Genomic DNA, 25,225 nt, shown 5'->3' with positions numbered 1-25,225 from the left:
TTTATTTTTCCCCAAGGACTTTTTATTTTAATGTTGCTGCACCTAGGCAAAAGTTCTTAAGGTACTAAAAGCTTATGAAGAACTGAGTTCAAATGTGGTTCCTAACTGGGCAAGTCATTTACCCTCTGTCTACCTCAGTTTCCTCATCTGTAAAATGGAGATGACAATAATAGCACTTACCTCCCACAGCTGCGAAGAACATAAGATAACATTTTTGATGTGCTTTGCAAACCTTAAAATGCTGTATCAATGTGATTATCACTATAATTTTTTTTACAATTGTGAGGTTTCAAGAGGGAATGTAGTCATCTTTAAGGTCAGACTGATCTGTACCTTACTCTTTTCTTATGAAAGAGTGATGAGAGTCAGCTGTTCCATCAGTCCTCAAGATTCTAATCATCCCAACACAGCTTGCTTTTGGAGCGTCTCTCTCCATGAAAATGTTACCTAATGACCTGGAATTATAGTAATTTGCCTGATCAAATGAATGGATGAAGCATGAATCTGAAAATAGAATTGGAGTAACTGGCTTTGGTAATTCTAATTTGGCACTGTATTTACTAAGGCGATGCATAGTTTGGAAAACACAGAATTTATACCCTGAAGTAGTTTACATTCTAATAGAAGACACAACAAGGACAGACAAAATTATAATATGCAAAAAGTGAACTGGAGTAATTAAACAAAATACTATGAAAATTCTGAAGGGCAGTATATTCTGGCATGTGAATACTTGTATGAACTGTGATGCAAAATGAAGTGAGAACTAGGAGAATAATTTACATGATGACCACAATAATGTAAAGGAAAACAACTTTGAAAGACTTCAGAACACTGAATAATGCAGTGACCATTAGGACTTCAGAAGACAAAATATACTTCCTATTTCTTGGCAAAGAAGTGATGGGTTGGAGATCACAAAGAAACATATTTATAGACAGTGTATTAATTTGTTTTGCTTGACTATACTTATTAATTAGAAGAAAGAGCTTCTATGGGGGGTGGCCTTAAGGAAAGTTGGTGAATATGAGTGTTGCGGAAAAAAAAGGAAAAGAGCATTAATGAGACATTTATTTAAAAAGACACAGAACAAAAAAGAAGTTCAAAAGGGGCTGGGTCTAATTCAGACTGTCTGGTGTTTCAAGCCTTGAGCTGGAATAAAAAGAGACATTCACAAGCCATCTGTCAGTTAACAAAAGGTTTATTTATCCATAGCATGGAAAGGTTACTCAGCAATTATACAGCACTGGTTCATGGAGATATGATTGCCTCATGTCCAGATGGAGATTTTTGGTCAGCAGGATATGTTGAGTGTAGTAACTACCACAAGTTCTCCCACCCAGTCTGGAAGGCATCCGCTCTTCATGGGCTAGTACCTTATGTCCTGTGTAATTGGGAATTGCATCAAGAACTTAAGCTTTAGTCCCTTTGGATCTTCCCTGATTTTTAGAGGGAAAACTATCCTGGAGTACATGGTAGTTCATCAGCTTATGAAAATGGCACGGCATGGGGTTGTTTTTGCCCCATGTAGGTTACGTGTGTCTACGTGGGTCTCTCTAGATGGGCTCTGTAGACAAGAATAGCTACACCTACAGGCTCCTCCTAGTCTTCCTCTCCACTTTGATTCCTTCAGGAGGGGAAGCAGGAGATGAGGACCAGAGATGAGCCACTCTCCTCTCCTCTCCTCAGAGGGAGGTTTTTGGACTAGAATTATAAATGCTCTCTTTTAGATTTGTTATGCTCCTGATCACTAGTCTTTAATGGGAAGATGTGTCTGAAGTTATAAATATCCAAGGTCTGACTCCCTTGCCATCAGAACATCCATAGCAAATGTCAAATAAACCCACTGATCTTATCAGACAGCAAACACATGAAAATACACACAGACAATTCAGAGAGTGAATGAGCCTTCCCAGTGGGAGTAAGATAACTCAGCTCAGCCAAGAGGGAGAGCCCCAGATCTTACCTGAGGCACATTCCCTGAAGTCTCTTAAGGTAGTAGGCTGGGAACCTATTGGATGGGCCAACTGCTCCATATATTGGGGTCTTCTGAGTCTTTCCCCCCATCCCTGAGACCTGAAGAGAGGCTGGAATGGTGTGTCTTCTCTCTGGTTCTACCCCTCTGGTCTCCACTGGGAGGGATATAAGTGGTGAGGTGGCACAGTGGAGACAGATTTCAGCTGGAAGTCAGGACCCAAGTTCAGATCCATCCTCAGCCATTTACAAGCTGTGTGGCCCTAGGTAAGGGTCATGTAATTCATTGTGCCTCAGTTTCCTCATCCGTAAAATGAGCTGGAGAAGGAAATGACAAACTACTCTAGTATTTTTGCCAAGAAAACCCCAAATGGGGTCACAAAGAGTTGGACATGATTGAACAGCTTCTCTAATGAGAAATCTTAAGTTAGTTGGTCCCCCATGCCCAGGAGGGAGGTGCCATGATTCATCCTCAGGCCCTTGAAATTGTGACTGATCAGAGTTCTTAAATCTCTCAAATGTTCCTTTTCTTTACAATGTATTAAAAGTCATAAATTCTCCTCTTTGGTTCTGCCCACTTCACCTTGAATCCATTTATACAAATATTTCTGGGCTTTTCTAAAATATAGGGCAATTCTAAATTGTCATTTCTTAATAATAAGAAATGATTATAACATAATTAATAATACATTATATATTTCATTACCACTATACATTACATTCACATAATTTAGTCATTTCCGATGAAGAAATTCTAGTTATTTGCTCTAACAAAAAAGTTGCTATTAATGTTTCATATACATAGGCTACCCATTTTTCCCAAGAAAAATTGCTTATTTCCCATCTTTTAATTATTTTTGCTTCCTTTTACTATTATATATCTAGTTTTTTTTCCAGATCTCTTTTAAATATGAAGACTGAGGGGCAGCTAGGTGATGCAGTAGATAGAGCACCAGCCTTAGAGTCAGGAGGAACCAAGTTCAAATACTTACTTAATAAGTAAGTATACTTAATACTTACTTAGCTTGTGACATTGGTAAAGTCACTTAACCCCACTGCCTTGCCAAAAAAAATATGAAGATTAAAAAAGGGACATATGAACAAGGGTCTAACAATATCAACTATAGAAAGACCATTCTTTTTTATATATTATACAGGTAGTTGTCTATCCTAGTATTAGCTTAGCATTTTAATTAATTCTAAATAACTGCTTAATATTTAGTGATATATTGTGTCCACAATATTCCCTTTTGAGGCAGAGGACAACAGAGTGGAGGTGCAATGTAGACACTAGAGCACAGTAAAAAAAAGTTTCTGTTCTAATTTTCCTTTTTCAAAAAACAAAAATCTATTTTCTTTCCCTTCATCTCCAGCTCACATTTGGAACAAAAGAAAAAGTCTTGTAAGAAATAAAGCATAATAAATTTGGAAAAGAGTTTTGGCATTTATGTTCCCCTGGAAGCACAGAATTGAGCCCAATGAATCACAACCCACTTTTCCTAGTATCTTTTAAATGTTTTCTCTTATTTTTATTATGAACTTTACAACAAACAAATATTTCAAAAATTTGAACAAAAATAGGATTACATATAACATTATAAACATTTCTTTTCCTCTTGTGTTTGAAAAGTATTTGTTCAGTTTAATACAGTAGTAACAAAAAAAATTCTTTTTTTTTTTTATTTTTATCTGAAGCCCTTGGGAATAAGTAACATTGTCTAGGATTTCACATCTGGCCTGTAGATGGTACTGAAGTTATTTCTAGGATTTTCCTTTCCTTTCTTGTCCTTTATTGATTTCAGGAGAAAGGTTAGATGAGCTGAAGGTCAGTATTCTCTTAGGAACTGATGGAGAAATAGTCCCGACTTGAGGCAGGTCTGGTAACTAGCTGGTCCTGGCAACAGAACAGAGGGTTTCTGCCTCTGAATCCTCTTCTCAGGGTATTAGGCTTCTCTCCTATCCCTTCAGGTGAACCAGGCCAGGGGAAGAGATGGATGAGCAGGGAGAAGCCTTTCTGTTTCCTATAGACAAGAAGGGTCCCCTGAAATCCAGAACAGTCCAGCCCAGGACAGTTATGATCTCTGTGTCCTAACAAGCCAGAAGAGATCAACCAAGGACATCGGCATATGATGAAATTACATCATTCCATGTCATTGTTCATTGTTTAGAGGTATTATTTTGAAAATTGTTTGATAATAGAATCATAGAGTTGGATTGGACGTTGGAGTCAATTAGTCTTACCTCCACTCTAATTTTACAGGTGAAAAGACTGAATATTTGTATAGATCTTAAAATTGTAAGATCATAAATTTAGGACTTGAAGGGACCTGTAATGTTCCTTAGAAGTTAGTGCTTCCACAACAAATCAGGCAATGCTTCTTTTTTATTTTTAATTTACTTAAAAAATTAGTGGTTCTGGTTCCTTGTTTTTATATCACAGTTACTTCTACTTACTTTCATCCAATTTCCATCTCTGGCCAATGAGCTTAGAAAGAAAAGCAGTTAAATAAACCACATAGTATCCACACTCTGGAAGTATATAAAGCATCCCACACCCATAGTATCCCACTTCTATGTTGAAAAGGAGGAAGTTTTATTATGAATTGTTTCTAAAGAAACTGCCAGTACTAGGGAATTTTTCTTCCTTTTCCTTGAGGCAATTAGGATTAAGTGACTTGCCTGGTTCTACTGCTAGTAAGTGTTGTGTCTGAGGTGACATTTGAAATCAGGTCCTCCTGACTCCAGGGCCCATGCTCTTATTCACTGTCTTTCCAACCGTAGCCCCTACTATAGTACCTGGTTGTTGACTGACTGATAGACAGGATAGCAGCTAGCCCAGCAAAACCATGCATAGAGAGAGAGAGGAACTGAGTGCTGGGTGATTGAAAATGTGCCTGTAGGATACTTCCTGTCATCTGCCCGGGGTTCTTAATCAAGGTGCAAATCCCCAGGATCCCAGCTGACAGGATCAACCTGTTACATGTGCATTTTTAGAAGATGGATATAAATATTATAAAACCTTGCTATGACTAATGATTATTTAGACATGCCTAAGTAATGTCTAGGTAGCTAATTTCCTTGTTGAACTCTGAATACTGACTCTTAAATGCATTTTGACATTTGCATTTCCGTTGGCACTTTACTTGGATTTCTTAACATAAATTAGTATTCCAATAATAGTTTAGTAACTTATGACTAAATTATAATTATCCATAGAATTTAAGTTTTAAATGCAAAATTAGGTTTTTAAATGCATATTCATAATTAAAACTTAAAACAATAGTAATTATCCTAGTGATTATCATAGTTTAGTATCCCTGGAATTCAAGAGAGTATTGAGGGGCAGCTAGGTGGTGTAGTGGATAAAGCACCAGCCTTGGAGTCAGGAGTACCTGGGTTCAAATCTGGTCTCAGACACTTAATAATTACCTAGCTGTGTGGCCTTGGGCAAGCCACTTAACCCCAATTTGCCTTGCAAAAAACCTAAAAAAAAAAAGGAGTATTGAATGAACATCTACCATATACAGGCCTATGGGGAGATATAAAATATATGGAAAGCTCTTGACTTCAAACAAATTTTCTAAGCTAAGTGACTTCATAAGAGAAAAAAGGAAACAGAAGTCCTGGATCCCAGAGTGTTTGCTGTTGGTTGCTTCAAGCTCTCATCACCTTTGGCCTAAATCACTGCAACAGCTTTCTAATTGGTTTTCCCACCTCAAATTTCTCGCCCTTCTGGGTCATCCTATAACATCCACCAATTTTCCTTAAGTGTTGTTCCTACTCAGGCAACTTAAGTGGTTTCTGATTGTTTCTAGATAAAATATAAACTCTTCTGTTTTAATTTTTAAAGCCTTCATAACCTGGCTTCAACTGCTCTTTCCAGACTCCCTGGACATTCCTTCCCTCCTGCCCTCTGAGATCCTGCCATGTTGACTGGCTCGTCCACACAGCATTCTAGGCCTTTGCACTGGTCCTTCCTCAGCCCTTTTTACCTCCACCTCATGGAGTCTCTCTCTACGTTTACTAGGCAGCTCAATCACCAATTTCTACAAGGAGACTTTTCCTTATTCTCCCAACTAATGACAATCTTTCCTAAACTATCATGTATTTAACCACATTGTATATATTTGAATTGAATAGTTATGCTATATTCATTTGTGTGTATGTGTGTGTGTGTGTAAATATATTCATGCAACTGTTTCCCTCTTTAGAAGGTAAGCTCCTCCAGTCCAGCCTGTTTTATTACATTTGTATCAATGCCACCATGCTGGGGCAGCTAGGTGGTGCAGTGGATACAGCATCCTAGCTGCCCCTGGAGTCAAGAGGACTGAGTTCAAATCCAGCCTCTGACACTTAACACCAACTCTGTGACCTTGAACAAGTCACTTAACTCTAATTTTTCTCAATTGAGGCCTTCTCCAGTTGTCTGATTCATTTCTGGTCATTGGACCCAGATGGCATCACCTCCCTGATGTCATAGCTTTTGAGAACAAAAGACAAATATCATCATTATCCACAATGCCTAGCACATAGTATGTACTTAATAAAATTCTCATTGATTGAACAGTTAAGTTTTTCAAAGTTGTTTCTTGTTACAGTGTGGTAGTCACTCTATCAATTGTTCTCATGGTTCTGCCCACATCGCTTTGCATCAATTTATACAAGTCTTCCTTGCCTTCTCTGAATTTCTCTTTTTATATCCTAGGGTCTTTTGAAAGTTAACTTTTTCTATTCACTTACCTAGGCTGTTCATTGTACTTCCCGGAATCTTTTATTTCTCCTTATCACCTCCTCTGTCTATAGAAATTCTGCTTCCTTTCTATAAATGGAGTTGAAAATTGCTATGTACCATACCCTTGGAACAGAAAAAGTAGTCCTCCCCCCAATTTATGTGGAAGGGTAGAATTTGTGGACAGAGGAAGAGGGAAAGGATATGCAGTATAGCTTGGTAGACAGAATGATCGATAGGAGTCTGGGATGCTAAAGTTCAGTGGGGCAGATTCTCCTGACCTGCTTAGGTCTGTGCTTCCTATGGAGCTGTAGCCTCTAAGATCCTCATTCAAGGAGAGGATAGACCTAATTTTCCTTATTACAAATGGAAAATAAAAGCTTCATTTCCTATCTAGTAATTTCAGAAGTCTGGACACAGAATCTGTCAATCTGACCAAGGTCATTGATACTGTAGGGAGGGATTATGGAAAATTATGTTAAAATTTGATTGTCCAAGAAATTCATGAGCATTGTATGCCAATTTCATGATGACATGCTTGCTTGGGTTCTGGACAGTGGATGATGCTCTCGAGCTTTCCTAGTCACCAATGGAGTGAATCGAGGCTGTGGGCTTGCTCCAATGACTTTTAAGCATGATGTTTTCAGCAATGTTGCCAGTAGTCAACAAGGACAAAAATGGCATAAAGGTCAGTTATACTGATGTCAAATTATTTAACTTGAAAAGGCTATAAGTCAAGACTAAAGTGGAGAACTGACACATGGTCTTTTTGTTCAAAGATGATTATGCACTCAATGTAGTCTCTGAAGCTGAGACACAACAAAGTATGGGTTGATTCTCTGTAACTTATGCTAATTTTGGCCTAAAAATTAACACCAGATTAACACAAATTCTCCACTAGCCAGTGCCATACCATTCTCCTGTGGAACCATCAATGAAATTCTGAATGCTGGGGATCAAATTCATTTACCTTTGGAGTACACTTTCTAGGCACGTACACATGGATGATGAAGTTAATGCACCCACTGCCAGAGCTAACTCGGCAGGAAATGTGGGGGGAAGAAGAGGTATCAGATTCCCTACCAAACTGAGGGCCACAGAGCTATTGTTCTGATCTCCTTGCTGTAGGCCTGTGAAATCTGGATAGCCTATCAGGACATGCCAGGAAACTGAACCACTTCTGTTTGAATTGTCTTAAGAAGATTCTGAAGAGATTACTTAGCAAGATAAGGCGTTAAGACAATGAGATCCTCTGCCAAGAATTCAACCTCTATTGCAGAGGGCACAACTTCAGTAGGTTAACCATGTTGTTTGAATGTCAAACATACATTTGCCTAAAAGACTAGTTTTACAGAGAATTCACACAAGGCATGCACTCACATGTTGGTCAGAAGAAGCAACCCAAGGACACTCTCAATGTCACTCTTAAGAACTTTGGAACTGTGTAATATGGGAGACACCGGCAAGGGACCACCCAACCCTGCATCCCTTGCCTGCATTAAAGAAGACATTGTGCTAAGAGGGAACAGAAATGCAGTGACTCCAAATTAATCTGAGATGTGCAAATTTATAGACTTCTTTACTCCAAATGTTCACTTGGACTATTTGTGCTCAATAAATTGTAGTCTTCTGAGCTCATATTGTCTAAGCAATGACAGTCAGACAACATAATATCACTTTGTTCCTCTTTGAGAATGAAGGATAATCAACCAACCAACCTCCTTCCTTTCTTTTCTCCTGTCTTCCCTTATTTCCTTTCTCTCCCTCTCTCCTTCCTTTAACCTCTCCTCACTCCCCCATTCCCACATCATCCTTTATGACTTGTTAAGTCTACATTCTATAGAACTCATTTAGTTGGCTAACAACAAACAGATATACTGTGGGTCACTGGGCCTCATTTGAAACATTTTTAATCTTGGTGAGATCCATCATAGCTTGAATTTTATTGGTATAGTCTAGGAAACTCTGATCACTTCTACACCAGGATGGAATAATATTAAAGAAAAATAACATTATTAACATTAGGGGGGGGCAGTTAGGTGGCACAGTGGATAAAGCACCAGCCCTGGAGTCACTAGTACCTGGGTTCAAATCCAATCTCAGACACTTAATAATTACCTAGCTGTGTGGCCTTGGGCAAGCCACTTAACCCCATTTGCCTTGCAAAAAAAAACCTAAAAAAAACATTCAGGGAAAATAGTCCAATAGCTTTCAGCTTGGAGTAACAGAAAAAGTGTCTTAGAATGAGAAAACATGGATTTGTGTCCTATTTTTAATACTAATTAGCTGTGTGCCCTTGGACAAGTTACAATCTTTAACAATACAATTGGGTGGATTTAAAAATGGTTGAATAACCAATACTAAAGGAATACTGATGTCACTGTGGAAGTGGAATGACTTGGTGATCTTTTTTTGTGTCAGTTCTATTTAATATTTTAAGTAATGATTGATAGAGGAATACATGAAAGGTTATCAAATTTTCATATGATGCTAAACTAGAAGGGATGTGCTCAAATGTTGTTTGTTTATTACAAGATGGATGAGGTCAAAATTCAAGAAGATCTTAAGCTGGATTAATGAGCCAAATCTAAATATGTGTTCCTATGATCCTAATGAGAACTTTTAAAATGATAAAACACTTCAGTTAAAAAACAATTGCATAGAGCAACGACTCTTAGAAGCTCTCTCAAAAAACTTCTATGCTAAGGACTCTAACTAAACTTTTGAGAGACAGAACCCACAGAGGGACCCAATGAGGCAGTTCTCCTACTCAAGGTAACCTGCAAAAGAGCAGAAAGGCTCTGCTCCCTGGGGTTGGAGGGGCCGCCAGAGGGGTGGCCCGCCGGAGTGAAAGAACTTCAGCTTCCTGGAGACAGCCCCAGGGCACTGGGAGCTGCAGCAGCGGAGTCTCCTGAGCTGCACCCCGGGGAGCACTGGCACAAAGTGGGGGAACAGTGGGGGACCTCTGCCAGAGCGAGCATATAAAGCCCAGCCGTCAGGGGACACAGCCAGCAACCTAGTCTTTCAGCAGCCCAGATCCAGGAACAGAAGCAGGCAGAGCCAGTAAGCAGGAGCCCCCAGGGCATGAGCCCATTGAGCTGAGGGAGGGGAGTGAAGAGAGAGAGACTGCAGTACTCTGTCCCTGGAACAGGACTCTGGGGCTCTGACCAAATTCTGATCCTGATCACAGTCTAGGCCCCCCCATAAAACAGCAGGGCCCCCCTCCACCTCAGTCCCGTGGCAAGGGGGGAGCTTATGGTCATTCACACACAGGAGGGAGGACAGAACCTCACAAACTGAGACCCTTGTGGGAGTGTCCCAAAAGCTCAGGAAGCACCCCAAAACCAGTCTCAGGCTGGGAAAATGAGCAAGCAGAGAAACAAGAGGAACATCATTGAGAAATATTTTGCCTATGAGCCCAAGAAGTATCAAAATATTCAGTCTGAAGATGAGGAAGCACAAGCTCCTGCATCTAAAGACTCCAAGAAAAACAGAAATTGGGCTCAGGCTATGACAGAGCTCAAAAAAGACTGAAAATAAAATGAGGGAGTGGGAAGAAAAACTGGGAAAAGAAAGGAGAGAGATGCAGGAAAAACAAGAAAATGAAGTCAGCAGCTTAGTCAAGGAAATCCAAAAAAATGCTGAAGAAAATTGCATGCTAAAAACCAGCTTAGGTCAAATGGATAAAACAGTTCAAAAAGTTATGGAGGAGAAGAATGCTTTAAAAAACAAAATTGGCCAGATGGAAAAAAGAGATAAGAAAACTCTGAGGAGAACAACTCCTTCAGACAAAGAATAGAATTCAGGGAGATTGATGAATTTACCAGAAATCAGGAATCAATACTTCAAACCAAAAAAATGAAAAATTAGAAGAAAATGTGAAATATCTCATTGAAAAAACAAATGATCTGGAAAACAGACTTAAGAAAGATAATTCAAAAATTATTGGAATACCTGAAAGTCATGATCAGGAAAAGAGCCTTGACATCATTTTCAAAGAATTACTACAGGAAAATTGCCCCAATATTCTAGAAGCAGAGGGCAAAATAGAAATGGAGAGAATCCACTGATCCCCCCTCCCCGAGAAAGAGATCCCAAAAACCAATCCCTAGGAATATTATAGCCAAGTTCCAGAACTCCCAAGTCAAAGAGAAAATATTACAAGCAGCCAGAAGGACACAGTTCAAATATCGTGGAGCTGCAGTCAGGATCACACAGGACTTAGCAGCAACTACATTGGAAGCTCATAGGGCTTGGAATACAATATACCGGAAGGCAAAAGAGCTTAGAATGCAGCCAAGAATGAACTACCCAGCAAGGCTGAATGTCCTCTTCCAGGGAAAAAGATGGACTTTCAATGAACCAGGGGAATTTCAAATGTTCCTGTTGGAATGGCCAGAGCTGAACAGAAGGTTTGCTCTTCATATACAGTACTCAGGTGAAGCATGGAGATTGGAGGAGAGGGGGAAAATATGAGAGACTTAATGATGATGAACTGCATGTATTCCTGTATAGAAAAATGACACTGATAATACTCATATGAACCTTCTCAGTTAATAGAGCAGGTAGAGGGAGCTTTTATAGTTGAAGCACAGGAGAAAGCTGAATTTGAAGATAAAATATGGTGTAAAAATGGAGTCAGTAGGAAAAAGGGAAATGTAATGGGAGAAAGAAAAAGGAGGGGGGGGGAATAGGCCAAGATATCTCATATAATAAGTTTTTTCTTTATTACAATGAGCTATTGCAATGATATGGAAGGGGGGAGGCAAGGGGGAATGAGGAAAACTTTGCTTTCATCAGAGGTGGCTAGGAGAGGAAACAGCATACATACTTAATGGGGTATAGGCATCTGGAGTAAGGAGAGAGGAGGGGGACAGGGGGAAGGGGGGGATGTGAGTGATGGAGGAGAGGATGGACCATGGGGGGAAGAGTGGTCAGATATAACACATTTTCTTTTTTTACTTCTTGCAAGGGGTTGGGATTGGAAGGCCTGTCCAGGACCATAGGGCCAGGTGGATGCTGGGCCTAAGGGGTGGTATAGGGACTCGGGGCCTCTTGGCCCCAGAGCCAGGGATCTGTCTGCTGCGCCACTCAGCTACCCTATAGCACAGTCAGAGTGAAAGGAGAGAGAAAATATAGTACAAGGTAGTGGAGAAATATGAAAGGAGGGAGTTGCAATCAGCAGTGGCAATGGTGGAAAAATATGGAAGTAACTTTTGCCATGGACTTACCATAAAGAATGTGATCCACCCACGACAGAGTTGGTGGTGTTGGAACACAGACTGAAGCACATTTTTTATTATTATTATTATTATTATTATTTGGGGGGGGTTGCAGGGCAAATGGGGCTGGGTGGCCTGCCTGGGGCCGCATAGCAAGGTGATCTTTGGGTGTCTGAGGCTGGATTTGGACCCGGGTGCTCCTGGCTCAAGGGCCAATGCTCTGCCCTCCACCCAGCCACCCCTACTATTATTATTATTTTATTTTGGGTCTTTTTTTTTTTTTTTCGGTTTTTGCAGGGCAGTGGGGTTGGGGTGGCTTGCATGTCACACGGCTGGGTGATTGTTGGGTGCATGGGGCCGGATATGGGCTCGGGTGCTCCTGGCTCCAGGGCTGGGGCTCTGTGCATTGCACCACCTGGCCATACCTACAATTATTACTATTATTTTTTTTAATTTTAATTTTTTCTCTCCCCTTTACTTTATCGCTCAAGCAAGTCTATATTTTGTGGGGGGGAGGGGGTATTCTGTTTACTCTTAAAGAAGATTTTATTAATGTATAAAAAATTATTTGTACAAAAAGAGAATAAATATTTAAAAAAAACTATAAAAAACCCAATTGCATAAGTAAAGGAGACCACAAATCTGAAGAGTTGGGGATACAAGTAAGGCACAGTGAAGAATAAGTGACAGATACTCATTGTGCTCTAGCACTTTGGGTGGGTCCTGGTGTTGAATTTATTGGAGGCCAATAAACTTATTGGAGCAGCTAGGTGATGCAGTGATAGAGTAATGGGTTTGGAATCAGGAAGATTCATCTTCCTAAGTTCAAATCTGGCCTCACTCATTTTCTAGTTGTGTGATCCTGGGCAAGTCATTTGATTTTGTTTGCCTCAGTTTCCTCATCTGCAAAGTGAATTGAAGAAGGAAATGGCAAACCACCCCAGTATCTTTGCTCAAACAACCCCATATAGGGTCACAAAAAATCTACTCAATAATAACAAAAAACCAATTTGGAGTACAGAGCTGCAAAGAAAAGGCAAGTATGGATGAGTTATCCATTTGTTTGTTGGAGGGAATACCCATCATTGAGATGATCCAAGAGTATTTGTTAATTTAGGTCTCCTCAACATCAAGTTTTATGACTGTGGTGGTAAATTTTCTGAATAAAACTAATGGTATATAGTGTTTATAGCTCTAATAATAAGGTGATCTTTTCCATGTTGTGCAGTGCAGGATTTAATCTCATTTTAGAGGTCTAAGGGTCTGCTAAAATAATAAAATATGCCTCATTGGATGTGGACAGTACTTTTGTCCAGCAATTAGCAACCTAATCAGTCCTGAGAATCACTAGTAGAATTTGGAATGCTCACCGGATATTGGTAAAGTGGTAAATAGGCTTGGCTGCCTTTGGGGTAGAATGTAATGAGGTAGATGTTTGGATCTCTTGATCAATCCTAGGGATTTGGGGTCAGGACAAATTGCATTATGCTGCCCCCCCACTCATGCCCACATTGTTATGTAGGCAAAAATCAGGTTAAGGTGCTTATCATGAGTAGCCTAGATGGGAAGACACTTTTGCTGATTTTTTAAAAATGAATCAATGAATGATTTTTTTTCTACAGCTACTTTTCCTCTCATTTCTGATTCTGGGTCATAAAGGTAAATTTGAGATGAACAAGACATTTGGAGAGGAAAGATAACTTACTTAATGATAGGATGCTATTTCAGACTAACTTAGAATGTCTATGGATAAATTCCATGTTGTTCTGGGAAGAGTTATTAAAGCAGGCTTTGAAGAGTAGTGTTGTTATTAAATCAGGTTTTAAATCATTTTTTATCCAAACATGTTTCTAAATATGTTTGAAGCATTAAGTACTTTCATCTTTTTTGGAATATCATCAGCTAGTTCATGAGCCATAAAACCAAACCAGTACTGGTTTTTCATAATCATACTTAAAAACAAAAGCAACACAAAAGATGGGATACTTAACTGCATCACACACAGTATGGGTAAATCATGCTTCACCTTCTACTGCCTGTGAGGCCATGGGCAAGTCAGTGACTCAGTTCCTTCATCTGATAAATGAATTGGTTTCATTCATTCTAAGGTATTTTCCTAGCTCTAAATTTTTAAAAATTTTTTAAATTTTTAAAATTTATTTAAGGCTATGGGATCAAGTGACTTGCCAAAGGTCACACAACTAGGCAATTATTAACTATCTGAGGCTGGATCTCAGGTCCTCCTGACTCTGGGGCCTATGCTCTATCCACCCAGCTACCCCCTTTTTCCAGCTCTAAATCAGTGATCTTAAGACCTTATGCCAAATTTGACTTTGATGGTTTTTGACTTTTTTCAAAAATCAGATCCATTTTCAGCAAAGATTTGTTATCTTTAGGAATACTCAAAAGAATGTGAAGTAGTTCTGAAGGCATCCTCTGTTTCAACATGGGTTTGATTAATATTAGCAATTTGGAGTAAGCCTCCCAAGGTCCACTCTGAAGTGGACAACAGTTAGTAATAAAGACTTGAGAAGGAAATATTTGAAAACAAAAGGTATCCACTGAATGAGAAGAGGGACAAACAAATGGTTTTATTTGAATGGAAGACAATTTTACTGTACTATAATGGAAAATAATATGAAAAATTCACAGAGGAATGGGAAGAATGATGAATATGAAGAATTTGGAGAAGAATGGGAAGACATAAGAATTAATGCAGAGCAACATGAGCAAAATGAGAAAAACAACAGTGACTATAATGATGTCTGGGGCAATTAAATGGCTCAGGTCACTGGGAGACCAGAGTTCAAAACAGACCTTAGGCAAGTCCCTTAAGCTTTGTTTGCCTTAATCCACTGAAAAATGCAATGGCAAACCATTCCAGTATTTTTGCCAAGAAAACCCCTGCAAGGATAGTTTGGTCCACAGGGTCAGGAAAACTTGGAATTGGCCGAACCTCAATTTCAATGGAAAGAAAAAAAATGAAACTGAAAGATATAATTAAAATGACTAAATTCAGATCAAGAAAAGATGAGATGCATTACTAAGGAACTATGGGCATGAAATACTCCAAATGCTCTCAGATATAGTTAATGCTAATTTTTGCTAAATTACTTTGATCCTTTTAATTTTAAATATTTTTGCTGTTTTTGTTTTCATATAGTCTTCATTTCTGAATACATCCTTCTCCAACATAGCAATCTATAGCCCTTACAACAAAGAAAACAAACAAAAATTTTTTTAGGATCTTTTTTGCAAGGGATGCTTAAGTGGAAAAGTAGAGAGATATAATTTGAAATAGATGGGATGTATAAAAAATGGCATCAACAACAATAAAACAAAAATTTTAAATTTCAATACATGAGGTATAACCATAATGTAATATTGATTTAATAACAGGCATATTACTCCTCCCAAATGAGTATTATCTCCTGCCATTGAGTCATCAGAGTCACTTAGCCTGTTTTCCCCCAACAACCTTTAAACAACTTGAGGACAGGGGCTGTTTGTTATATTTACACTTCAAGTGTCTAACACATACAAAGCTTATTTTAGATGTTTATTGAATTTGAATTTTCTAAATTTCTGTTTGTGTAAAAATGCTATTTATAATAGCACAAAAACTACCAAAAAAATTGACTTGAAGTGATTGCTTCTGTTTGCTCTCTAGTTTGGGGAAGCTTTTCACTTTGGACCTCATAAATGAGGAAAGAAATAGAAACAGTGGAATTCACTAGTGAAGAGAAATTTCTAGTAAGACTGTCTCAACTGCCATTCAAAAGTGGGGTTATACAGTCAATAGACAAAGCCCTTGATTTGGGGAGAAAATTAGAATTCCTTTTTTTAAAAAATTTTACCATTTTCCCCTCCATCTCCTTTCCCTCCCCCTGCCCCCCACAGAAGGCAGCCTGATAGTCTTTACATTGTTTCCATGCTATATATTGATCAAAATTGAATGTGTTGAGAGAGAAATCATATCCTAAAGAAAAAATAAAATATGAGATAGGAAAAATTACATAATAAATTTTTCTTTTTAAATTGAATAGTCTTTGGTCTTTGTTTAAACTCCACAATTCTTTCTTTGGATACAGATGGTCTTCTCCATCGTAGATAGCCCAAAATTGTCCCTGATTGTTGTACTGATGAAATGAGCAAGTCTGGTAAGACTGATCGGGGCGGCTAGGTGGTGCAGTGGATAGAGCAATGGTCCTGGAGTCAGGAGGACCTGAGTTCAAATTTGGACTCAGACACTTAATTACTTAGCTGTGTGGCCTTGGGCAAGCCACAACCCCAATGCCTTGCAAAAATCTAAAAAATAAAAATAAAAGACTGATCATCGCCCCATGTTGCTGTTAGGGTGTACAGTGTTTTTCTGGTTCTGCTTGTGTCACTCAGCATGGGTTCATGCAAATCCCTCCAGGCTTCCCTGAATTCCCGTCACTCCTCGTTTCTAATAGAACAACAGTGTTTCGTCACAAACCTATACCACAAATTTGTTCAGCCGTTCCCCATTTGATGGACATCCACTCAATTTCCGGACCGTTGCTTTGATACCTATTGGCGCGGATGGCCGGGCAGGCCTGGGTGTAAGCGCTGCTTTTGAAGTCACTTCTGGGTGATCCAGGTAACCGGGGGCTCTCAGTGGCTGAGCCGGTGCCAAGCCTCCCTGGCAGTGCAACCACGGGCCCAGGCCCTTCCCTTAAACAGGTGTGCCTCTTGGGGCGCTTAATGCCCCGCGATTCCATCTCTAACCCGGCCGGGCTTCGAGGCTGGGACTTTGGAGAACCTTCTGGCTTCTTCCCATCCATCGCAGATTCGGGGTCCCCGCCCTTCCATCACAGGCCCAAGGGGGGGCGCAGAGTGGTCGCTCGGGCCCGGCCGGGTTCTGCCAGGCCCCGCGCCGGCGGTGCCCAGCGGGGAGGGGGTCGGGAGGAAGCAGGCGGCCACCTGCCCCCCGCCCCCCGCGGCCGGCCCCGCCCACTTCCGGGCGCTCTGTGACGTCACCGGCGCCCTCCAATCGGCAGCGCCCCCGGCCGCTGCGCCCGCCCACTCCCCCGCCCCGCTCGGCCCGGGAGCCTCGGAGGGAGCCTCGGCGCAGGCGAGCCGCCGCCCGCACCCACCGCCGCGCGGCCCGCAGGCTCCACCGGCCCCGCCGGCCCCAGCCAGCACCAGCGGAGACGGAACATGGCGAGCCCGGGCCCCCGCCAGCAGCGGCAGCGGGAGGCGGCGGCGGCGGCGGCGGCGGCGGCGGGGGGCGCGGCCCGGGCCTCGGAGGAGCCGGCGCTGCTGCTGGGCCGCTGCGTCGGCGACGCTCTGAGCTGGCGGAGGCCGCTCCGCAGCCTGGCGGGCTTTGTCTGCGCCAACCTGCTGTTCTGGTGAGCGCGCCCGGCCGGGGGCGGGAGGGGGGCGAGCGGCGGCGCCGGGGCGGTGCCCCCTCGCATGCCCGCATTGACTCCCCTGCGCGGCGCAGGAGCCGGCAGCTGTGACCCCGCGGCCCCCAGTGCCAGCCCCCCCAGGTCCTCCCGGACAGACAGACAGGCCCTGCGTCCTTCGGTGCCGCCGCGCGGGATGCCCCAGAGGCAGCCGCTCACTCATTGGCTTTTCCTCTCTCGGGATCCAGTTTCTAGGACTTGCTCCCTGATGAGAAAATGCAGACAAAGCAAGCAAACAGGTAGATTGCCAACCCTACCCGTGGGCCTGCGAGTGTCGCCTTTTACATCTGCAAAAATAAAGTGGATCACCTAGCCGTGCGGCCTCGGGCAAGCCACTCAACCCGTGGCCTTGCCAAAAAACCCCCAAACAATAAAATGGAAAACAGGGATGGTTGTTTCAGAATTGTTCCAAAAGAAGGCCCTCACTCTATAATCTATAGAAGTGCTTTGTCATCTGATTAATTGGCCACATAAACTCGAACAATGACGACCCAATGCCATCTAACCACAGCATCTAACCTAGAATAAAATGCCTCGTTAGAATAAATGCCACGTTATAATTAAGGGTGTGGCCCTTCCATGCCTAAGAGGAACAGGATGAACCTTTTCCTTTGAAAAGTGTTTCCAGAGCCGCACTACCCTAGTTCCCTGCAGTGCTTCATGTGACATAATTTTTCCAGGTCCTTCCTTATCTGGCTTATAGTCTCTTCTGCCCCTGCTTCAGTTTGTCAGGGCTCCTCAGAAAGTGTGTCACCCCAGCTGAGCATAGTACTCCAGAATAATGCAAAGTACACCGATGCTAAATTAGCTTTCAAATTTATCAATGTAGTTAAAAGCATGCTGCCAATTCTTAGATACTTATAAATCCGAAGAGATTTTTTTTCAGCAAATGGAAACAGCTAAATCTCACATACCTGTCTGAGAAACTGTCACTTTGGTAATGTCATTGTCGCTCTATTGTCCTTGGCTCTGTTTTTCTTCTGTATCAGTGTCTAAACATTTACAGTGGGGGGTGGCTAGGTGGTGCAGTGGATAGAGCTCCAGTCCTGGAGTCAGGAGTACCTGAGTTCAAATCCAGCTGCAGACACTTAATAATTACCATTGCCTTGTAAAATATATATACATACATACATATATATATATAATCATGTATTTTTTATATATATAATATATATAAAACATCTATATGATCATGTATTATATTTAGATATATATGTGTATATATATATGTATATACATACTAAACATTTACAGTGTTGTCACTATGTGACATAGCAGGGCAGATTAAGGAAAAAAATGTTATTGGGCAAACTAGGTGTGGAGTCAGGAAGATGTAAATCCTGTTACCTACTTTGCAGCTTTGGGATGCTGACAAGTCACTTAGCCTTATTGAGCTTCAGTTTCCTCCTCTGTAAAAAGGGAGATAAAAATAATTATTTACCTCATATTGCTTCTTGTTTTTATAGAAAAGACAAAATGGATTCTGAACAAAACTCCCAATACTTCATGGAATAACAAATGTTACTCCAGTTGTTAGCCCCTTTTCCACTTAGTAGAAGTCTGAGTTGCTATTGGCCAGCCTTCTGAAAATAAGCCTTTCTGCACTTACCCAGTCCTCAGATAATAGTAATGCAGACAATATTGGATACAAAGTTTTTCCAGCTTGCTAAGAGCTGGAGGGATTGGGCTGTCCTGGGATGGCCTTCAGGAATTCTGGGACACCTTTGCTTTATGGTGAGACATTGTAGGAAGGCTTGAGTAAAGGATGCTGGTTAGCTATTGAAAATGACATCACATTCTGTAGTCTGAATAAAATTATAAGGCAATGCATTTGATACATTGCAGTCATATTTCCTGAAATCCAATAAACCTAACCATTCCAGATTTAAGAAATAGACAGAGACCTGTGTAGTATCAAAATCCCATAGCTGGTAGTAGAGACTGGTTCTAATTTTCCAAGTTACTACCTTGATGGACCAAATACCTTATCTCTTTGGGCCTTAATTTCTTTATTTGTAAAATGAAAAGGGTTTAGCTACATGATTTCTGAGTGCAAAGTTATTTTCATTACTCTGCTTAGATGAAGCTGATGGAGTTACCCTTTGTTTTTTACTATTTTGTGACTAAACTCCTTATATGAATTTCTTTTGACAGAAATATTTCTTTGCTTCAGATTCTGAAATAATCATATTTTCTCCTTTTTTCTGTGTCATGATCTCTTGTCTTTTTGACCCGTTTTCCCCAGCTTCTTAGTGTTTGGTTCTTTTCATCTACCTCTTATATTAAGAATTCTATGGTTGGGGCGGCTAAGTGACACAGTGGATAGAGCACAGGCTGTCGAGTCAGGAGTACCTGGGTTCAAATCTAACCTCAGACACTTAATAATTACCTGGCCATGTGGCCTTGGGCAAGCCACTTAACCCCATTGCCTTGAAAAATCTAAAAAAGAAAAAAAAAGAATTCTGTGGTTGGAATAAGTTCAGCCTTTGTTGTTAATGACAGTAACTGATTTTAAACATCCATTTTCTGTATGTGTGTTTGTGTATGTACATCTCTTCAAATATCCTTAAATCATATCATCTATGACTCTGCTTTTCCTTTTCTTCTTTCCTTCCAATATCAATTCTCTGTCCTTATTTTTTCTATGAAAAGATGTTGAAGCTTAGGCACGGATGAGAGCCAGTCTTAAGAAATAATGTCATTTGGATTTAAAATCAATTCAGATTTGTATTTATATTGTTTTGATTAAAAGCACAAATCTTGATCGTGTATTATTCTTGCACAATTGTATTGATGAATGATTTTAGAATTTCTGTGGAATGAGTTTTAGTCTTATTTCTGGCCTTAATGCTAAAGTATAATGACCTACTAGATAGCATTATTTTTGTGGCCTATTGCAACTTTGATGTATTCAAATAGTGAACAGATACACAAAATAATGCAGCTCCAATTTCTTCTTAATGTGTTCTCAGACTTCAGAATATTGCAGCATAATATTATCCTTATCCTATGCTTATGAGGAAGCTGAAATACATTTAGAGAAAATGACTCACTTTAGATAGCTAAATTGGTCATTAGAAATAGAATCCCCACTTTTGTTGCTAAAATTCAGGCAGGTCTTCTCTGGCACTGAGGTATATTTTTAAGATGCAAAATAGTCAGAATCAGAGACTTTTGGAGAAGAAAAGCATCTTGGAACAACATTTCATCCAACTTCCTATTCAGCACAGTCCCTTTACAAAATTTTGTAACTGGTGGTCCAAAACTTTGTATGCATTCCCAATGATTGTGGAGTCACTATCTCTTGAAGCAGTTAGTTCCACTTTTGAATATATTGAAAAGTTTTTTTCCTACTGAATTCATATCTACCTTTAACCTCTGGTAGAGGATTGGAGGCAGTACTATGCCTTAGAAGGGAGTATTGGATTTGGGATCCTAAGACCTTGGTGTCCACCCATGATGGAGAAGTAGGAGGAAGCAATACAGCCCAGCTTCTCCCTACTGCCTCCCCTCCAACAACTCCAATAAAGACCTAAGAACAGCATCATAATGAGCCCTGGGAAAGAAATGAGAAATAGAATTCAGAAAAAATTAACAGCTTAGCACAAAATGTGCAAAACCTTCAAGTAACAGTTCCTTGAAGATTATATGGACCAAACCAAAATTAATATCCATATAAGACAATAAGAAATTTTTAAACAAAATCAAAAGATTGAACCATATAAAAGAAAATGAAGGTTATTTCCTATCAAAAATTGTTGAAAAAGCTCAATTTGAGCTCATTGAATTATCTGAATAAAACAAGAGGCTAGATATGTATTTCAAGAAATCTTGGAAGGAAAACTGCCCTGACTTACTGGAACTAGAAGACAGAATCTCAGTCACCTCCTGAAAGAAACTCCCAAGTTAAAAACTCTCAGGAATATCATATTCAAAATCCAGATCTTCTGACTCAAAGGAATTGTAGGAGCTGGGTTCAAGCTCCAATTCTTCCTCTATTTCTTGTATAACTGGATTAAATTGCTGAATCTTTCTTGGCCTTAGTTTCCTAATCTGTAAAATAAAAATGTTGGACTGATGATTTCTGAGATCTCTTCTAGCTTTAAACCTATAGCTTTGTTTTAACTATACAGAAAGTCCATCCTTACCTTTATGTGATAAGCTTCTAATATCTGAAAGGAGCTAGGATGTTTTAATATTAAGTCTTGGATTCCTTAAGTCATTCCTTATGTGACATGGTTTCTAAGTCCTCCCCCCCCTTGTTTTTACTTCAAGTTTTTCAGTGTTCCTCTAATAGTGTAATGCACTGAATTGAACTCAGCCCTTCAAATGTGATCTGAACAGTAGGATTATTATCTTCCTTGTCCTAGACACTTAAACTTTTATTAATGGATCCAAACATTGCCTTAACTGGGTAAAGCTGGTTTTCCTTACTCCAGTTGGCTGCTCGTGTCCATCCACCATATGACTGGAGCATCACATAATCATCACCCTTGGTGAAGCCAAAAATCAGAAAAAAAATCTGTTTGAAAAGCAATATATAAGTAAATAAAGGAATCAAAGTAAGGAGATTATTAGAGTGAGCAACCTTAAACTGATTAAATATTATACCCATGTAACAAAATTAGATCTAATAGTTTCCCTAGAGCATTTCATTGTCAGAGACAGATTGTGTTGAGTGATGGATTCCTTCTGCATCAAAAGTAATATGTAGTTCCCCATCATATGTTGATCTGTCATTAACTTTTGTCCTGACATCTCTTGGGTGTCCCAGTCAATATCGTTGATTAGCAAGTATTGAGTACATACTGTGTGTTCTGTTCAGTGAAGACTAATGATAATAAGATGATAGTTCACATTTCTGTAGCATCTTAAGTTTATTTAAATTATTTCTGCTCAGAACTCTGTGGGATAATGAGTACAGTTATTAGTGGCCACATTTGACAGATAAGCTCAGAGAGGTGACCTGATTTGTTCAAATACACACAGCTGATAAATGTCGTATCTGGGAAAGTCAGGTTCAGTTCTCTTGATATTTCAAGTGTGGTGCTCTTCCCACCATGCCATATTGCTAAAGAAATAATGCTCTGATTTCTCCTATCCCTTACCTTAGCGAACCACATAGCACATTAATAGATATGTAACAGTTAATAACTTTGTTGAGTGACTATTCACTCTCTGTGCAGTCAGGAAGCTTGCAAAATAATTGGGGAAATAAAATTAATATACAGGAATTAATTAGAAAATAGTACAAAATTTTCCATATGTGTGGGACATATGTGTTGGATATCTGGCATTATAGGACTGTAACCTTAGAGCTGGAAGGGAGAGGCCATCATAATCCAACCTTCTTTAAAGAGGAGGATATTGAGGGTGAAAGTGATTTGTCCAAGGTATTGTAACCATACAGACTTATATTATAATGGGAGCTACTGAAAGTTTGATTCATATGTGTGTCAGAGAGTAGCTTGAAAAAATACTGAGAAATCTTATTGGGCTATATGATTTTTCTTGACTGGGCATTTTTAGACCAGATGTACCTCACTTTAGACAATTTGTACTTAATTCTTATTCTAGCTTTCATTTATTAATTTTTTTTCTTTTCATAGTTTAGATAAAACTATGGGGTTTTTTAGATAAAAATTTTTTTTTATCTATCAAGTTAATATTACAACTGGCATTCTGCTATTTTTATATTGGATATTTTTATATATAATTCTTCATTTTTGAAGTTGCATGATTAAATAAATAAACATGCCAGCATAGAGATACTTTTTTAATGTGTGAACTCTCTATTTTTTTGAATACTTCAAAGTGTAGTCTTAATGTTCTCCAGTTTGCTGTATTTCAAATTTTTGCAAACAATTCTTTTCCAAATATTTTATCAGCACTTATATATATCAGGTTTGCAGCTGGAAGTAGTGAATCATTAGTGCAGAAGGATTCCAGAGGGGCCCACTTTATACTCCTGGCCCTGCTGACTGTGTTTAGAACTGAGGGAAAAGTTGCCCAAACAACAACTACTACTTTACATTTAACTTGCTCAAGCGTGGATCACAGTTTTTATTATTGCAGATTTGAACCTATGTAAAAAATGTGAGCATGAGGTGTTAAATATTCATATATATATATGTATATGTATATATATATATATATATATATATATATATATATATATAAAGCTAAATTACCTAGAAATATCATTTAACTAGGATAGAATATTTTACTTTAAAAAGTAATTTATTGGTAGTTTTCATTATTGATGCCATAGTTTTCAGGTGATGATTCTAAAGTATAAAGTATGTAGGACAGTGAGACTATTACAGTATAAGATGAAGGTAGAGGATATTGTACACATATTATATATATGATATATATCATATATATAAGATCTTTGTCTTAGGAACATTTCTAATAATCTAGTCCTTGAATTTATTTTTTAAAAATATTATGATATTTATGTAGTATAATTTTATATTTAAAATATATAATAGTCACATAATTTAACATTTATATATTGCTGTGGGGATTGCAAAGTACTTTACATTATCTCACTTAATTTTCACAACAATCTTGCAAGATAGTTGATATTATCTCCATTTTACAGATGAGAAAACTGAGGCTGTGAGAGAGGTCAGATGGCTTGCCTAGGATGATCACACAATTTCTAAGTACCTGGGCCTGGATTTGAATTCAGGTCTTCCTGATTGCAAATCTAACATTCTTTTGACTCTACTACATGTCTTACTGAACTGAAAACTTTTTTAAATATCTAGAATAATTTATTTCCAAAACATCTATTCACTAAAACTGACTCCTCACACTCAAAATTTTATCTCTTCTCCATGTCTTTGCACAGGCTTTCTCCCTTGTCCAGAATACTTCTTGACTAGTTAACACACTCTTCCAAAACTTCAAACACTGTGGCATCTACTTTACATTTGTTTTTCCTTTGTATAAACTTGTGTACGTTTCTCCTGATAGAATGTAAGCGACTTGAGGCCAGAAGTGATTCATATTTATTTTCGTATATTCATTGCCTAGCATATATTAGTTAACTTTTTACTGATTGAGCAATCTACTTTTCTCTGGATCCTACTCTGCAAGCCTCTATCTAGGCATCTACTTTATGCTCCTTATTGAATTTAATTCAGATCAACAAGTATTTATTAATGGATTTCTAGCTCCTGGTCCTGGCCAGCCAGTCCTAGAGCAGGTAGAGAAAAATTAGGTAATATGCTAGTCTCGAGTATAATTTGGAATAAAAAATAGTGCCCAAGAAGGGGAAAAAAAAATAAATGACTTGATTCAAATTTCAGGTATCAACCAATGATCTTTTCTCATTGTATAGCACAGACATTGTACTTTAGCAGTTCCATTATTTCCCTTTTGTGACTTATATATCCCTCTATATCTTACTGGTCATTCTTTTCATGTTTTGCTTTATGTGAAAATTATTTGTGTTTGCATCTTTGCTATTGAAGTATAAATTCTGTGAAGGAAGAAGTTGTCTGTTTTTACTTTTTTTATTCTCCATAGTTTAATACACTTTGCCTGTAGGCACTCAGTAAATGTTTAATAAATGAATTAAATATGAATACCTAAGTTGATAAACAAACAAAAGCCACTCAGTGAGGCCTTCACATTCCTCTGCTCCACTAGATCATATCTCTCCATTTAAATTTCTAAGATATAGTTTAAAACACAGCAAAATTTTCTATAGAGGCTTGTGTTAGTATAAGATGTCAATACTTGCGCTGCCTTTTTTACTTTTTGAAATGGGCATAGTTTGGGGGCATTTTGGCAAACATGGCATTTTTATGATCTCTTTATATTTTTTGTTTTGCTTTTAATAGTTGAAAGGGAGT

General features: G+C 39.2%; 1 protein-coding gene across 2 annotated transcripts in view; it reads left to right on the top strand.

Annotated features, from left to right (window-relative positions):
- The first annotated feature begins 17,014 nt into the window (after positions 1 to 17,014).
- The window catches only part of RETREG1 (reticulophagy regulator 1), a 173,011-nt gene continuing 164,800 nt past the window's right edge, over positions 17,015 to 25,225 (top strand). Inside the window, exons 1-2 of one of the 2 annotated variants that reach the window (XM_074207559.1) lie at positions 17,286 to 17,300; positions 17,546 to 17,596. In XM_074207559.1, coding sequence (XP_074063660.1) covers positions 17,574 to 17,596 — 23 coding nt within the window. In that variant the 5' untranslated portion in view covers positions 17,286 to 17,300; positions 17,546 to 17,573. Of the gene's footprint in view, positions 17,301 to 17,545; positions 17,597 to 25,225 lie in introns of both variants that reach the window. The other variant, XM_074207558.1, reaches the window with a different exon arrangement.

The sequence above is a fragment of the Macrotis lagotis genome, chromosome X (genome assembly GCF_037893015.1).
Source record: "Macrotis lagotis isolate mMagLag1 chromosome X, bilby.v1.9.chrom.fasta, whole genome shotgun sequence".
NCBI classification, from domain to species: domain Eukaryota; kingdom Metazoa; phylum Chordata; class Mammalia; order Peramelemorphia; family Peramelidae; genus Macrotis; species Macrotis lagotis.
This window is presented reverse-complemented; position numbering and strand designations above follow the sequence as displayed.